This window comes from Eubalaena glacialis, chromosome 13 (assembly GCF_028564815.1).
Source record: "Eubalaena glacialis isolate mEubGla1 chromosome 13, mEubGla1.1.hap2.+ XY, whole genome shotgun sequence".
Taxonomy (NCBI): Eukaryota; Metazoa; Chordata; class Mammalia; order Artiodactyla; family Balaenidae; genus Eubalaena; species Eubalaena glacialis.
In genome coordinates, this window is record NC_083728.1 from 29,966,968 (window position 1) to 29,984,161 (window position 17,194).

The 17,194-nt window shown below is 46.8% G+C and overlaps 1 protein-coding gene across 1 annotated transcript in view; it reads left to right on the plus strand.

Moving 5' to 3' along the window:
• The first annotated feature begins 1,647 nt into the window (after window positions 1-1,647).
• STK35 (serine/threonine kinase 35) overlaps window positions 1,648-17,194 on the plus strand; it is a 44,957-nt gene continuing 29,410 nt past the window's right edge. The window contains exons 1-3 of the mRNA XM_061209237.1: window positions 1,648-2,018; window positions 2,610-3,210; window positions 15,985-16,734. Of these exons, the coding sequence (XP_061065220.1) occupies window positions 1,713-2,018; window positions 2,610-3,210; window positions 15,985-16,697 (1,620 nt within the window). The 5' untranslated portion in view covers window positions 1,648-1,712 and the 3' untranslated portion in view covers window positions 16,698-16,734. The remainder of the gene's footprint in view (window positions 2,019-2,609; window positions 3,211-15,984; window positions 16,735-17,194) is intronic.

Consider the following 17,194-nt stretch of genomic DNA (forward strand, 5'->3'; position numbering starts at 1 on the left):
TTGGAATAAAAAAATGCCATGTGCCTCCTGATGTGGTACACTGAGGACACAACTCCTTTCAGTACCATTCCTACCAAAAATGCATAACCTAATTCTAATCATGAGAAAATATCAGACAAATCTAAACTTAGGGACATCTACAAAATAACTCACCAATACTCTTCAAAAATGTTAAGGTCATAAAAGACAAAGAAAAGCTGAGTAATTAACTGCCTTTCTAGAGTAAAGGAAACTCTGGAGGCATGACAACTAAATGCAAAGTGATCCTGATTGGATAGTAGGGAATAGCTATATTATTGGGACAATTAGCAAAATTTAAATATGGAAGACATATTAAAGAACTGTATTATTGTCAAAATTCTTGATTTTGATAACTGTACTGAGATTTTGCAAGAGAATATCCATGTTCTTAGGAAGAACACACAGAAATATTTAGGAATTAAAGGGGAATGATGTCTGAAATTTACTCTAAAGTGGTTTTGGGGGAAAAGAAAGTACAAATACATATTATATATAATACATACACAAACAAATACACAAGAGAATATGATAGTGCAAATGTAGTAAAATATAACAAATTATTATGGTTAAAAATATGAGAATCTTTACTATTCTTGTAATTTGTATGTAAATTTGAAATTTTATCCAAAAAAAGTTAAGTTTTTAGTGACCACACTAACAAAAGTGGCCTGTCCCCAACCTCCAGGCACTCTTTAGCTCATTCTTTTCCTTTATTACACTTACATTGTCAAAAATGATCTTTTGTATTTATTTAATAATATCTAACATTTAATGTGTGCAAGGCCCTGTCCTATTCTAAGTGCTTTAACTGTCTAACCTCAGTGAATCCTTCAACCACGGTTCTTCCCATATTACAGATGAGGACAAGAGACACAAGAAAGTGTTATTTGCACAAAGTCACCCATACGATTTGACGAGGCACAGAACCTCAACTAAGGTAGAGACTGTCTTGTTCACCGCTCTTTCCCCAACAATTTAGAACAAAAACGGTGCCTAGCACATTACAGGCACTCAGTATCTGTAGATTCAGTTTATAAATATGGAGCACCTACTCGGCACTGAGGTACAAAGCAGTGAACAAAATATTTAAAAATTCATGTCTAAATGGAGCTTACATTCAGCACTCTCAGCCCTGCACCCAATTAGCCACTTTAGATTTATACCAAAATCTAAATATTTATATGTTAATATTTATATATTAATATTTTATATAACATATATTTATATATTTTTTTTATTTGGGGCTATCAACCCTGGGAGGCAAGGCCGAGTCTACCCATTTTTCAGAAGGGGAAACTGAGGCTCCAAGTGGGGCAATGTTTTGCCCAGGATCAAGGGGCTTAATAGGAGACGGGGCGTGGATTCCATCCCAGTGCGGGCGGTTCCCAGGCAAAACCTATGAATCAATTAAACCGACCAATCCAATCAACCAATCAGTATTTATTAGGGCCTACTGGGTGCAGCTCCTCTTCACGCAGCGCAGGCGAGGAAGAGAGGAGGTTGCGGTGCTCAGGCGGCTGCGGAGACCGGAGGCCGCAGCCTGATCGCGGGAATTTGGCGCCTGTTTTTTGTTGGTTGGGTGTTCTCGCCTGTGATTGGGCCCCGGCCCCGCGTGGGTGAGCCCGGCTGCTGCTGGTCGGCCGACCTTGGCAGGACCCCGGCGGCGCCGTACTCGGCTGCCCTCCCAGGGGATGGGCCACCAGGAGCCCCCGCTGGCCCGAGTGCGGGCGGGACGTGCGGCTTATATAAAAAGGTTACGTAAAGGGCTCAGCTGGCGCGAACACGTGGAGAGCCGCGGGAGTCCTGACGCCCAGCTGTCCCCCGAGAGCACCGCTGCCGTCACCCGTGCAGCAGCAGGCTCTGTCGCACGCCCGACCCGGGCCACGGTCTCTCGCGCTGCCAGGTACCCGAAGCAGCCCTGGCCCGGAGCGGACCATCCCCAGCTGGGGGCCTTAGGGGGGAAACGCGCTGCCCGGAAGTGGAAGGGCGCAGGCCAGGTAAGGGCGCGGTCCGCGAAGTAAAAGCTAGCACCCAAGCTGGAACTACGCCCGCCGCCTCGGGCGTCTGGGGAGGGCAGCTGCGTCCCCGGTTGGGCGCGCTCAGGGACTCCGAACTTTTAAGCCAACCCCTTACACCCGCAGCCCGGCGGGACTTGGGTCGGTCCGCTGGGCTCCACTCCGGCTTAATTCAATGGACTGTTTACACCCGGGAGAACACAGGGTGGGACGCGGGGAGGGGCATCCCTGAGGGAGCCAAGCGGAAAAAAAGATTTCCACAGTCCGAATTTTTTCTTAAGGGTGATTTTCATAAGTCGTGAAAGCTGCAAGTCCTTGTTTCTCGTATTGCTATACAATAAATTAACTGAAAAGGCGGGGAGTTTCTGCTTTTCTTTCCGGCTCCCCCTCTGAGCCAGTGCCCCGTGGTTTCGTCTTTCCCGCTTCCCCCTCCCCTCCCCCGTTTAGTCAGCAACCGTGGCTTCCGTCTTAAAGGGGCCGTGGCGGCCGGAGGAGGAGGTGGGACGCCCTGAGGCCTGCGCTGCTTGCCTCCCGGCCTCGGCCTGGTCGTTTAACCGATTCTTTCGCCCGCAGGTCACAATCCAGGGTCCCGCTCCTCCGCGTCCCGGGACCGGACGGAGGGATGAGGCAGGGGGGTCCCGGGCAGCGCCGTTGCTGCTCCCCCCGCCGCCCGCAGCCATGGAAACGGGGGAGGAGGACGGCGCCCGCAGAGGTACACAAAGCCCCGAGCGGAAAAGGCGAAGCCCAGTGCCGCGGGCGCTCAGCGCGAAGCTGAGGCCGGCGGCGGTGGCCCAGGCCATGGATCCGGTGGCGGCCGAGGCCCCGGGCGAGGCCTACCTGGCGCGGCGGCGGCCGGAGGGCGGCGGCGGGTCGGCGCGGCCGCGCTACAGCCTTTTGGCGGAGATCGGGCGCGGCAGCTACGGCGTGGTGTATGAGGCAGTGGCCGGGCGCAGCGGGGCCCGGGTGGCGGTCAAGAAGATCCGCTGCGACGCCCCCGAGAACGTGGAGCTGGCGCTGGCCGAATTCTGGGCCCTGACCAGCCTCAAGCGGCGCCACCAAAACGTCGTGCAGTTTGAGGAGTGCGTCCTGCAGCGCAACGGGCTAGCCCAGCGTATGAGCCACGGCAACAAGAGCTCGCAGCTTTACCTGCGCCTGGTGGAAACCTCGCTCAAAGGTAGGAATGCCGAGGGCCGTCCTGGCCACGCATGGCCTGGACCCACGAATCTGCTGGGCTCGGCCCAAACTGACCCCTAGACCCTGGTCCCGGTTCTGTCGCCCTGGACTCGACACACCCTCCTTTCCGGGCCAGACATTCGGGCCGCCCTCTCCTCTCCGGATCCAGGATCAGTCCCCGGCACTAACGTTAGCTGGTATTTTAATAACAAGGGCTCATTAAGTGCTAACCATTGTCGTAGTGAGTGATCCATAAGTGTGAACCATTATTATGAAACGTCTAGCACTTTTAAGGTCGGACTTGGGAGTGGAGGGGGTTGGGTTCAGAGTCGGTGGAAGAACTGCCGAGCCCCCTCACACTCTAGGGCCTCTTCTCTTTCCCTCCCAAAGCAAACAAAAAGAAAAAAACTTTGCTGGACCCACCCACACCCGCTCCCTGTCTGGTTCCAAAAATCCTGACACCCTCCGGCTCCACCCTGCTAACTCTTGTTTCCTGGTCTTCCTTTTCCTCTGACACCCCCCCCCCCCCCCAGCCCTTCATCCCAGGGAAGTCAAGCAAACCGGTGGTTTTCAGCCTAGGTCCTCTAGGGACCTGCAGAATAATAACTCCACAGGTGGGTCTAGAGCTGTCACACAACACATCTAACATCTTTTTCCTTTTACAGCCACCTTCTGAGGCTGGCTTCCAAGTGGTTTTATTTATAGGGACGATGGGGCTCAGTGAAGCAAGGGGATTTTGCAGTCCTGGGAGGGCTAGTCCTGGTTTCGGGGTTTTAACTGCAGTTAGGGAGTGTGTGCATCCTGAGTGCTCACGTGCCTTGTTCAGACTACAAGTAGCCAAGGGTCTGTTCATAGAAGAGAGAACCAGTGGGCTAGGAAGGCCTGAGGAGACTTCCTCAGGGGAGAGGTTGCTAATCTGAGACCCAGCTCTGCCCTAGATCTCTTACAGAGTGACTTGAGGTATAACTTGAAAAGTAAATCCTCTTCTCTTTCTATAAGTGGAGAAACTAAGGTTTAGAGGTGAATGAACCTAAGTTGAGGAAGGTTAATCAGCTTGTAAGGGAGGTATGGTTGTACTCCTGGTTTGTTTACAATTTTTCATAGCTTAAGCGATGTGAACTCAGATCTGTCTTGATTCAAGGTCTCAACCCTTTTAAAAGGTGTAATGGTTTCCTCCCTCCCCCAAGGATGAACTAGATCTGACCTTAGTAAGAGTGGGTGGGATTTGGGGTGGGGTTGGATAGGGCATTTTGTTTGGAGCTTTTGCCTGACTTTAAGATCCTCCAGGCCCATCCCAAGAGAACTCCTGGTCCTGTTTCAGGTCAGTTGTTTGACAGCGGATTGAGGACATGCTCAATATTACCCGGGGTCCTTTTTCAAAATAGGCTTCTACTTTTTCTGCCCATCCCTGCCCCATCCATCCTGAAAAGCCCACCCTCTCTCCAGGGTAAATATATTTGTTTTAAAAAGACTTTCCAGGGGATTCTTTCAGCTTACCTGTATTCTACAGGCTCTTCACTTCACTCTCAGACTGTCTTCTCTGTGGTTAATGAATGGTCTGGACTTCCAACTTACATGACTGCCTTGGGATGTAGGAGTTTGCTTTTCCAAAGGATCCCCTTCTATCCTCAGCTCATTGATGCCAGTTTTGAAACTTCAACCTGGGTTGGAAGTCTTTGCTTTGTGTCCCTACATATACTGTTCAAACTTTCCTCACTTGTAGAATTTGTCAAAACTCCGCAGTAAACAGTGGCAGCATAACACAGGCTTTGGGGTTAGACTCACTTTTAGTCATAGTTTGTCTCAGCTGACTGCATGAGACATGGGACAAGTTGTTTCAAACCTGTGGGGAGCATTCCTTTATTCATAAGGTGAGGGTTCCTCTGTCATAGGGTTGCTGTGCAGCCTAGGAATGTCAACACGTGCTCCAGATGAGGAGAAATTCGCTGCTTCAGTAAGTTCAGGCTACGTTTTGAATCTTCTTCCACTGTCGTCCCCTTCGAAATTCACAATGTTCCTGTTCAAGTTTCCCAAACTTGACTATGGAACACATTCTGTTTCCTGTACTGTAGGCAGTGCCAGGTTGACAGAAACACTGGTATTTTCTTCCTCCCTTTGTGAACTAAAACTGAGGCCTAAAAGAAACGAAATATTTTGCTTTAGGCCACATACTTAATATGTCCCTTTTAGTTATTTGGAGTCTTAAATATATGAGTCTCTACTATGGGTCAGTTAATATTCTGGGCTTAGGGAGAGAGCAGTAAAGACAATGCATGTTGCCTCTGCTTATAAACTGATGTTCAGATTTACGTGTCAAGTGTTAATTTAACAAGCAGTTAATAGGCGTTGAGCTTTTTGCTATCAGTATTAAAGTGGAGAACAAATACCCAAATTACTCCTGGTTAAGTTTTCCTGACTTCAGCTTCCAAAATTTAGCAGTCCTGATATGCCCTGGGGCAGATTCCTTCTAGTTTGCAAGTAATCTGGTTCAGCTCTGCCTGTAAACAGATGCGGTCACCTCTTGCCCCATCTCCTGCAATTTAGAATAATTTTGAATAGACTGAAAAGTGTTAATCTGCCTTAAAGTCTCAATGAACCAAATCCACAAACTTTTACTGAGGTCCCTATGGTGGTATTTGCAGAGGAAAAAACCCCTCTTTGTCCCAAAGGAACTTAATTTGAAGTTTGAGGACCTGTAGAAGACTCAAATGCTAATCAAGGTCACAGAGGAAAAGCCAAGTTGGCTCATTAATGGCTTTGTTCTGTGTTGTACAAATTAACAAGAATGAGAATCAGGAGTTAGCCAGAAGTTAGCAGAGAAGGTGGGCTTTGAAAGAAGGGGGCCTAGGAACACATGAATAGGTAGAGAAGAGAGTGCTATTTATTTCACAGTTTGGCCAAATAGAGAACAAATAGAGAATGGTTGTCCGTCTCCCCTCCCCTCCCCCCTCTCCGAGTATCAACTCCACCAGAAGGCATTTCTGTAGTTTAAAAAAATTATGTATGAATAAACCAATATCAAAAAAGGGGTAAGGGGACTTCTTAATGCAGTTCTTCATCTTCTCCAACTTTGATAGACTTCTGTGTCTTATGTCCTTCCTTTCTCTCTGAACATAGACCAAAAAGTCCTACCCAGAGCATTAAATAGAGAACAGAAGTTTCAGACAGTCGGTAATGAGCCATCTTAGATGTCTGATCTGGCCTTCTGTTTCACAGGGAAGGAAATTGAAGCCCAGAAAAGAGACAGGACTTGCCCCAGATGAGTTAGTGGTAGTATTCAAACCAGCCTCCCAGGCTTTTTTAAACCAGATTAACAATTCTGTAAATTATTTGGTTGATGGGTTGGTGGCTTTGTTTAACTTTTAAGAACTTTTCATTAAAAAAGGGTTAACAGTTTGCTTTTATCCCCTTGTTTCCATTGCCAAAGGACCCTGTCCTGATTGCACCTAAAACTGAATTCAAGATTACTGCCACTTAGACAGCAGGCATGCCTGAGCTCATTGTCAAACTCAGAAATTCTGATGCTCTCTACAAGGTGCACACTGATCCTTATACAAATAGCAGCAAATAAAGACAAAAAAAAAATCCACAACAAACTGTCAAGGTTCATAAAACTGAATAATTAGAAGTTTGGAAAAGCCAGGAACCTAGCTTATCCCAACTTGGTAAAACGTGTTCCGCTTGACCAATTATTTGATGTTTGCTGTACTCAAGATACCTGGAGGGGCTTTCACATGGGTGGGAATCTTGGCCCTTGGGAGGCAGTCTTGTCTGCACGCCGATGCCCGGTGTGACTGTGAGCCATACACTGCACTAGAAGAAGCTATGCAGAGTTTCCTCCAGGAGGCATGCAGAAGACTTGGCCATGACCATCGTGCAAGGTCATGAGTGGTGGGTGTCCCAGAAAACAGTAGAGGTTCCCTCTGGGAGCATAGAGGCCTGGGGAAGCAAGGAAGGAGGTAGACCTCAGGAAGCTGAGGGGGAGCCAGTGTCTTAGTGGATGGGTTGTCGGCCTGCAAACTCCTCTCAGCCCATTGAGAGCCCAGGGAAATCTTGGGCTCAGAGCTGGGTGCCCCCCTCCCAGGCCGCTGGAAAGCACCTCTGAATTCTCTACTGCAGCTTTGGGGCCTCCGAGTTTAGAGATCCCTGGGTAGAGGCAGGGAGCTGAATGGTAATCTTCGGCTACCCTGACATAGATATAAAGGCAGCATTTAGGGGCCCTGGAAATGAATGGGATACAGTAGAACATTGGTATTGACTGGGAGTCGGAAGGTCTTAGTCCCAGTTTCACCCTGTTAATAAAAGCTAAAACTCACTGATTGCTGTGTGCCAAGAGCTGTTCTAAAGGCTTTATACCTCTTAACTGTTTCAGTCTTCATGACCACCTTTTGAAGTCAATACTATAATTATCCCTATTTTACGGGTGAGACAACTTGAGGCACTGAGGTTAGTGACATTGCCTGATGTGTAGCAGCTAAGCAGAACCAAGCCAGGCTCCAAGCCCTGGCATTCTGGATTGAGTCAGCTTTCCTTCACAGCTGTGCTGCACTCTTGGGACAGGTGGCTTAAGTTCTGGGCTCTCCTGTTTTTCTTGTTGTTAAATGGGTATAATCATATCTTACTCAGAAGCTAATGGCTACTATCTATTTTCAATTATGTGTTAACCAGTACTTGTGGCACTGCTGATTTCTACTGGTGCCTCCCCTATGTCTCAGCTGCCAGGGACCCTCTGCCTCCTTTCTGTTCTGCTCTTGATTGTCTTGGGACAACCACACAGGCTTTCCTTTTCTCTTGCTACTGACAGACTGCTTTCCTTCTGTGTGCATTGGGGGTTTTAGATAACCAGCCCCAGGAGAGAGAAGCAACCCTTACTTGAGAGCTTTGATTAATTGGGGTTGTATTGGGTAGGACTTTTTACAGTGTAAGTAAACTCTCAAAGAGAGCTTAGCTTCCCAATAGAACATCAGTTTATTTTCAGCTCGACCTTGGCTTTTGGTGGTATTTAGCCACAGGCCCTCCTCAGTGACTCACAAATTCTGGATGCTTACCTAGTTGTCTTAATCTAAACATTCTGCATGCCCTGTACTAGAATGTTCTCTGATATTTCTCTGTTTTAAGCCTCTCCAGCTAACAGTTCTCATCTTGATTCATTTCACCCAGTTATTGATCACCTACTCGATGTGTGTGAGGTGCATCGTGGGAGCCCAGAGACATGGTCTTGTTCCACTGTGGTGCCCAGTCTAAGGGAGGAGATGGGCACAGCACAACCGATGATACTTCACTGCAGCCTGTGAGAGGTGCTCTAGGGGGGACAGCTGGCAGGAATATGGACTAAGTTTAGAGGAGGGAAGGATGAGTTGTAAAAGGGTAAATCAGAAGTGAGCCTGGCACGCAGTAAGGCTAAGCATGTGGCAAGGACCATTGCACATGGAGAGAGAAACAACCAGGACTGCCCTACTCCCCAGTCTGCCTGGCCAGTGGAATCTGCGTTTTTAACAAGAGCCTTGCAATGTTCCAAGTCCTAATAGCTAACCTTAGATTTTCATGGTTCATCCTCTCATTTAATCCTCTCCACTTTAGGTTGGAGTTTTTGTAGCCTGGTTTTACACACAAGAAAATCAAGATCCATTAAGTCAAGTAACTTGTCCATTCCCACAGCAGTGAAAGGTCAGGCTCTCGGTTTATATCCAGATGTTCTTTGCAATTTTTAACATGATTAATACCCAGTAGTTGTCTGCTCTGGTGTCCAGGCACTTTGCAAGATGCTTCGTATGTCACAATTAAGCCTCCCAGCAGCCCATTGAGGTAAGTGTCTCTTCCCAATTTATGGAAAATGAAATATTCATGGGGTCTTTTTTAGCAGTTTGCCCAGGGTCACATTAGCCGTGAAAGTGTGGGAGTGGGTGGTTTTGACCCCAGGCCTGGCTGGCTCCTTCTCCTTTCCCACTGGGCCTGAGAGTTCCTAATTGGCCTCTTGGCCTCTACAGGACACTGTATCTTGCCCTGGCAGCCACCCTGAGGGGGTGTGTTCTGTAGTGCACAAAGACATTTGATTAATGAAGTACTTTGAATTGAACACACCCTGTGGTGTTGACACTGGACCCAGCCTCTTTATAGTGACACAGCTCAAGGTCATTGAGGCTGGGAGGAGGGCTTGGTCTATGTGCTCATTTTGGGAGAATGTGCTGAATGGTCCTCATCTTCAGCATCTTCTCAGGACTGATCTTCTGAACCACTTCTTTAGTTAAAAGTTGTATATTAAAATTTTTATTTAATCAGAAGCAGGGATAGCTATGGTCATAACAAATTCAAACTCATTTCTGGATTCCTTTAATATTTTCTTAAACATAACTTTAAAATTTTATATCTTATGTCTCACTTCACATTAAACATGCTTATGGTGTGTTATGTGATCTCTTTTGGCTTTTTAAGTAAATTTTGTTGAAGTAAAACATGGCCCTTTCAGCATTCAACTAAGTGGCAGTGCCATTATTAACCATTAATTACTCAGGGACAGTTGTTCTAACTCCTTACTTGTACTGTGCTGTGTGGAATACCACTTCTGTGTGTTTTTAGTGCTTGGTGTGCCCTTTTGTTGCTGGTAGTGGTAGGTTTTTGTTTTTGTTTTGCCTTTTTGGTACTCTTAGAATAAATTCCTGGAGTGGGATTTTTATGTCACATTGAGCATTTTGAAGACTTGTGATAAATATTGCTGAATTGTTTATCTCAGCATGCTTATCAAAATCATAATTAATCCTCTATGAAAAATGAATCAGCGTGTTATGTGGTTGGCCTATCAATACTGGAGACTTAAGGAACATTGAACTCCTTGGGGGGCGTCTGTAAGAGTACTTAACAAGGAATTGTGTCAGAGTGGGAAATGGAACATCCAGGTGTTAACTTCTGCTGCAGGCAAGGAGAGGCAGCAGTAAAGCATCAGGGTTAGGAATCTAGGCTGTGGAGACTCTGGGGTCTGCCTCTGTGAGACTGTAGTGAGACCGAAGGCAAGGTATTTAATCTTTTGAGCCTCAGTTTCCTCACTTGTGAAAGGGTCATGTACGTAGATGCAAGTTGGGAGTAAGAAGAGAGGATTGGCTTCTTCCTTCCTTCCATTACATGTGAAGTGATGAGTTGCTCAGCTCTGTTGATTCTAAACCTCCAAGACTTTTCTCCCATCCCCTTCCCGCCTCCTCCCTGGCCAGCCCTCACTTCTTCAGCTTTCAGGACCTCCTGATGCGTCTCTTGGCCTCTAGTCTGTCTTCCATTTCTAACTCCTCTTGCCTCCAGAGGGAACCTGTTTCGTCGATTCTCAGACGTGTTCTTCCACATGTTAACATCTCTGAAATCAGAACTCAGTCAGTGGTAAACCAGAGTGTTGTCAACAGCTTGGATGTCTTACCTAAATGGTACGTCTAACTTAACACTGGTGACTTCTTAGTTTCAATAAGCAGCTTATCTTTCTAAAATACTTCAAGAACTTTTAGTCACTTCCCATTTCTTAGGGTTCACATTCTTGTAGTCTGCCAGATACCATTTCTTATGAGCTCACTCCAGCTTCACCTCCAGCCTCATTTCTCCCCATCTCCTACCACATCTCTTCTGTGATTACCCCAGGTTACGTGGGTCCCTCGCTGCAAGCTTACACCCCCCTGTGCCGTGTGCTCACTCTCTTCACCCCGGGAAACACAGTGCATGAGCCGCTTACTCTCAGCCTGCCCTTCTCTCGTCCTAACCACCTTTCCCTACCCCTCAGGCAGAGCTGCCTCCTCTTCCTTACTCTCATAGCTGCAGTCATTCTGCTTCTAATGGCTGGAAGCCTTCATAAGGGCAGAGGCTTTTGCTCATCACATGTCTGGGGTCTGCCAAGCAGTGCGTGCTCTAGCATAACTGTGTACTTATACTAGAGCATAGCAGATGCCAGCCATTATGTAGGGGAGGGATAAACAACAAGGTCCTGCTGTACAGCACAGGGAGCGATGTTCACTATCCTGTGGCAAACCATAATGGAAAAAGAATATGTACATGTATAACTGAGTCACTTTGCTGTACAGCAGAGATCGGCACAACATTGTAAATCAACTATATTTCAATTAAAAAAAAAAAGTCGAATTTCTGGAGGATGCTTGGAAATGGGCTTATAAAATTCTGGGTATTTTGTATCCCTTTCCAGGAAGTGCCTGCCTTTCCACAGCTCATACTGACTTATCCTTATGCTGAGCCTCCCGACCTCAAGTTTCTGAATACAGCCCAATTTGTTGGGAGACTTCAGCCACTACTTATGCCCATGAGTAATGAGATGCGAGGCACCTGCTTGATTTTTTTTTTAACTTTATTTTTTTTTAATTTATTTATTTGGCAGCACCGGGACTTAGTTGCAGTACTCGGGATCTTGATTGCCGAGTGTGGGATCTTTTAGTTACGGCATGTGGGACCTAGTTCCCTGACCAGGGATCAAACCCAGGGATCGCTCCTGCATTGGGAGCACCAAGTCTTAGCCACTGGACCACCAGGGAAGTCCCCTGCTTGATTTTTTTTTTTTTTTTAATTGTTTCCCTGTGAACTGTGGCATAGGATATGTTTTGAAATACAGAGTTTATTTTGTGGTCTTCTGGCTACTGGACTTGGGAAAGGTAATAAAACGCCCCTGAAGGTAGGCCCGCCTCTAATCAAAGTGCATTTCTTTGCCCCCTGTAACCTGGGAGTTAGCACGTTCTGGTGGAGGGAGGTGGCTGTGCAGAATCGCACCTTACCAACCGCTCATGGCCGTGACAAATAGTTCCTGGAACCCAGTGGGCTCTCAAAGGTTAATTTGCCACAAATTCTTATCACCTTCAAATAACACTCTCTTTTCTCCAGCTCTGGGCAGCTAAATTTTCAGCCCTTTTTAGTCTTACAGAACTGTCAGATTTATACCAAACAAGGGAATTATAAAACTTAAGTAAATTTTGTTTGTTTCTGTCAGTTCAAAAAACTGAATTTCATGTGAGGATTCTACTAGTTTCTGCATGTGTTTGTTCCAGTTTTACATCCCAAAACTGGGGAAGTAACCACAGGGTGGCTTCAGTGACCCACTGGGGTGGCTGTGAAACAGACCTGAGCTGAAACTCCACTGGTCACCTGACCTCCATCGGCCCCCTACCCTGACTGGACCACGGTGACGTTTTGAGTCTCCAGGAATTTGTGTCAGCTTAGAACCGGTGTTCGATAATCCCTGGAAGTTTGACCATTTTCCCTTCCCCAGTGCACAGTCACCCTGCTAAATAATGAGACTTGGGCTTTGGCTGGTCAGAAGAGGAAAGTTACCTGGGAAATCAGGCACATGTCGAGTAGGCTAGCTTTCAGACTGGGTCCTAAGGTACACATTCAGATGCACCTGCACAGATTTGGGGAGAGGGGTCACCTTTTACGTAGAGAGGTCACCTCAAATAAAAGTGGCCTGCTCTGGCTAGAATATGGATTTTAGCTATTGCAGCCGGAGAAATGTGATATAATCATCCATTTTCATTTTCTTATCTCAGTTTCATCTTTTGCCTAACGTGTGAGAGCTATATTCTCTGGCCTCCAGCACTGAGAGTATTGAAATCCGTGACTTGCTAGGACTTGGCTGGGGTCTGGTGGGAATGATGATGTAGGAGATGGTAAAGGATGTGATTCCCCCAAAGTACCTTATACTCTGCCGACTGTGACTTAACTCAGGAATATGTGGTGTAAGTGTCATTCTCATTTGATGGTTGAGAAGACTGAGTCTGAGAGGTTCAGGGACTTGCCCCAGGTTCTAGCTATCTTCCCATCATACTCAGTCTCGAAACCACCCAGTAAACCGGGGGCAGAATTGGGGTCTCAACCTAGACTCCTGTCTTCCGGTCTTCTATTACTCTTCTGTTACTGTGTGCTCTTCTACTACTTGCTTCTCAACAGAAATGCACCCAGTGCGTTGAGTGCCGCATTCCCTCCCTCCATCTTGCTGTGATGCAAGGTAGCTGAGAGGCCCAGGTAGACAATCTGCCTGAAGGAAAGGGCTGGAATTCTTACATGCCTCTTATGTTTTTTGTGGGCAGTTGGGATTCCTTCATGAAAACACATACTGCAGCGTCTCATGAAATAAGCCCAAGGTCCTTCCCTGTGCAGAGTGCTTTTTGTCTCTGGGACAAGTAGCTGCGTCCCCCACTTTCCATTCCGTCGTGCTCACTGACGCTCTGTCTGCTTCTGGTCCAGTTCTGTCATCTCTACAAACAGCCCCCTTCTTTGGCATCTCCTGACCTTAGCTCATTCCCCAGAGCAAGTCCCTTGATCCCGGGTCTCATCTACCCACTCACTCACTGACTGAGGGCACTTTTTTACCTTTTTTTTTTTTCTTTTTCTTTCCCTGAATTCTCATAACCTCGACTTATATGTAGTCTGTTTTACAGAGTTGTTGTCTTTTTATTTCAATTGCCATAGTTACCAACTTTGCGTATAAAATAATCATCATTCCCCACCCTTTATTTCCCTACCAGAAGTTTCACTGTTTTCTGATGTGGCCTTTGCAGAAGGAATTTGATGCCTTTTTAATAGTTTCCTTTCTGGCTCTACCACCCCCAAACATTTCTTGTTCTCCTTTTTATGGGTCTTTACTCAGGAGTCTAGGTTGATTGATCGGGGCTCAGATCACCACTTCATTTTGCAGTCTTTTTATTTATTTATTTATTTTTAATTTATTTTTGGCTGCGTTGGGTCTTTGTTGCTGCGCGTGGACTTTCTCTCGTTGCAGTGAGCGGGGGTTACTCTTCATTGCAGTGCACGGGCTTCTTATGGTGGTAGCTTCTCTTGTTGCGGAGCACGGGCTCTAGGCACGCGGGCTTCAGTAGTCGTGGCTCACGGGCTCTAGAGCGCAGGCTCAGTAGTTGTGGCGCACGGGCTTAGTTGCTCCGCAGCATGTGGGATCTTCCCGGACCAGGGGTTGAACCCGTGACCCCTGCATTGACAGGCGGATTCTTAACCACTGTGCCACCAGGGAAGTCCCTGCAGTCTTTTTAGATAGAACCTCAGCCTACTGGAGCAGATGACCTAGAAAGAGGATTATGAGATGGGAAACAACTGATTTAAAAAAAAAAACAAAAAAACCATCTGCCCTGAACTAGTTCTACCTGTATTACTTTTGATTGTGAGCAGTATAAACAAATTATATAATTACAGGGGAAATGTGGTCTGTCAGATCGTGGTCAAAAACCTAAAGCTTTTGCCTTGTCCATCTAGTCATCTTCTTGCATCAACCTAGAACTCCCAAAGCACTGGGTTTTTGTAGACTATGTGCCTTGGTAATTTCGGGGCTTAGCAGCATCTCATCTGGATCACCCATTCCCTTTGTAATAAAGTAAATGACTAGTGAAAGAAACCCTCTGGCAGAGGCTGTGTGAGGGGTTGCAGCCTTCATTTTTGGTAGAATGGAGACACTGTACGGGGGATCAGAGGACTTTTCCTCAGGGGGTGGCTCAGTCACGAATGATCCATGTGACCACCCGGGGCTGACCCAGCCTCCTCATCAGCAAGATGAGACACCTGCCTACTTAGGCTCAAGCTTTTTGGGCTCTTGCAGTCACCAAATAACGTCATGCTAAGGGTTCAGTGTACCGTTAATTGCTTTATAAAGTGTATTGGGATTTGTTTGGAGATGCCAATCAGCAGCTTTCCTGGAGTTACTGTGGTTCAAAAGGAAAGACTTTCTGAGGAAGGCAGAGCTGGAGTTTCAAATTTCCACATAACTTGATTACATCTTACATCCACTTCAGACTTCCTATTTACACCTCTCTGGTCCATTTGTTCCTGTGCCTCGTTATCCATCCCATCTCAGCCTAGAGTTTCCTTCTGGCTTCTCCCTGCTGATTTACTGCCTGTCTCTTAGGGGTCACTCAAGTCCTGCCCCTTCGGACTTCTTTAGATCTGGTGACTCCTACCCACCCTTCACTGTTCGTAAAACTTGACCTTGATGCAGATGCACAGCTAATGATACTTGCTGTTTTAAACATCCGTTATCTCCTTTAAACTAAACTTCATAGAGATGGGCCTGTCACGTACCTAACTTGTGCTAGGCGTGTGGTGGGCTACCAGAAAACACTGAGTTGGAGTGTGTCTGAAATAAACTTGTAGTGCCATTCTAGATGCATCGACAAGAATCCCTGCACAAGGCAGGAAGGAAGGGAGGGAAGGTCTTCTTTGGCTTAGCATGGAGTAACAGACATTTGACGGTCTTCTCACAAATTTTCCCTCATCTCAGCAGCAGCCCTAGGAGATGTGAGTGGTATGGTGCTGCCTATCTGGAGACAGTATAATGAAACACAGTGGCGCTGCAGTCGTGGATTTGAATCTGTTAACTCTAAGTCTCTGTGAGCCTCGGGTTCTTCATTTTATTAGATGGGGCTATTTCTTCCTACCTCCTAGGGTGGTAGTAAATATTAAATTGAATGTCAAGGGCCAGTGTTGGTACTCTGTGTTACACACGGCCATTTACAGGTGAAGAAGCAGAGGTGGAAACTGGGAAAGGTGAACTAAGTTGCCTCCTAGCTAATCATCAGTAAACCAGGGTTCCCTTATCTTGTTATCACTTGACTCACCCTGTATGAGTAGAGATGGGCCTTGTTGTGCAGAGTTGGCTCCGTGCCAGTTGTGCTGGTCCTCTTGGATTGGAGCGATTGTCATCACTGTCACTCCTACTCTAATGTGCTACATCCCTTTAGTCTACAAGTGGTGTGACTGTGTCCATCTCACTTGGGCTCTTTCTGGTCTTCCCTTGATTTAGGAGAAAGGATCCTGGGTTATGCTGAGGAGCCCTGCTATCTCTGGTTTGTCATGGAGTTCTGTGAAGGTGGAGACCTGAATCAGTATGTCCTGTCCCGGAGGCCGGACCCAGCCACCAACAAGAGCTTCATGCTACAGCTCACGAGCGCCATTGCCTTCCTGCACAAAAACCACATCGTGCACAGGGACCTAAAGCCAGACAACATCCTCATCACAGAGCGGTCTGGCACCCCCATCCTCAAGGTGGCAGACTTTGGACTAAGCAAGGTCTGTGCTGGGCTGGCCCCCCGAGGTAAAGAGGGCAATCAAGACAACAAAAATGTGAATGTGAATAAATACTGGCTGTCCTCAGCCTGCGGCTCAGACTTCTACATGGCCCCTGAAGTCTGGGAGGGACACTACACAGCCAAGGCTGACATCTTTGCCCTGGGCATTATCATCTGGGCAATGATAGAAAGAATCACTTTCATTGACTCTGAGACCAAGAAGGAGCTCCTGGGGACCTATATCAAACAGGGGACTGAGATCGTCCCTGTTGGTGAGGCGCTGCTAGAAAACCCAAAGATGGAGTTGCACATCCCCCAGAAACGCAGGACTTCCATGTCTGAGGGGATCAAGCAGCTCTTGAAAGATATGTTAGCTGCTAACCCACAGGACCGGCCTGATGCCTTTGAACTTGAAACCAGAATGGACCAGGTCACATGTGCTGCTTAAAATTCAGGGCAAAACATCTTGGGTGTTTTTAAACTAGGTGAGTGTACTTCTTTTTGTTCTGCATGCACACTTCCTGGACTACTGAATTCTTTAATCTGAGCCCAGGGAGGCGGGGGGTATGGAGTTGGGGGGAAATGCAGGCTTGAAGAGAACTAAGTGCTTGTTACCAAAGATTCCTCCCAAGTCTCAATGAGGAGATGTGGGATTACTTGAGTACAAATTAGAAAGTCTAGGGAAGTTTTGAGTAGACATTGCATTTGAGCTGAGTCTCTTTTAAGTTTTTTAGAAACACTTTCTCATCAATTAATAAATGCTTACTGTAGAAAACGTGCAAAAGAAGTACGGACATTTTTTTCAGAATATAAACTGTCCCCAGTTTGTATCTTTCCTACTCGCACATCCAATTCTGCATAGTTTAGATCATGCTCTTTTAGGTTTAGTTTCCTGCTCTTCCATTCAGCTTTAACCCAAGCATTTTCCATGTCATACTTTGAAAG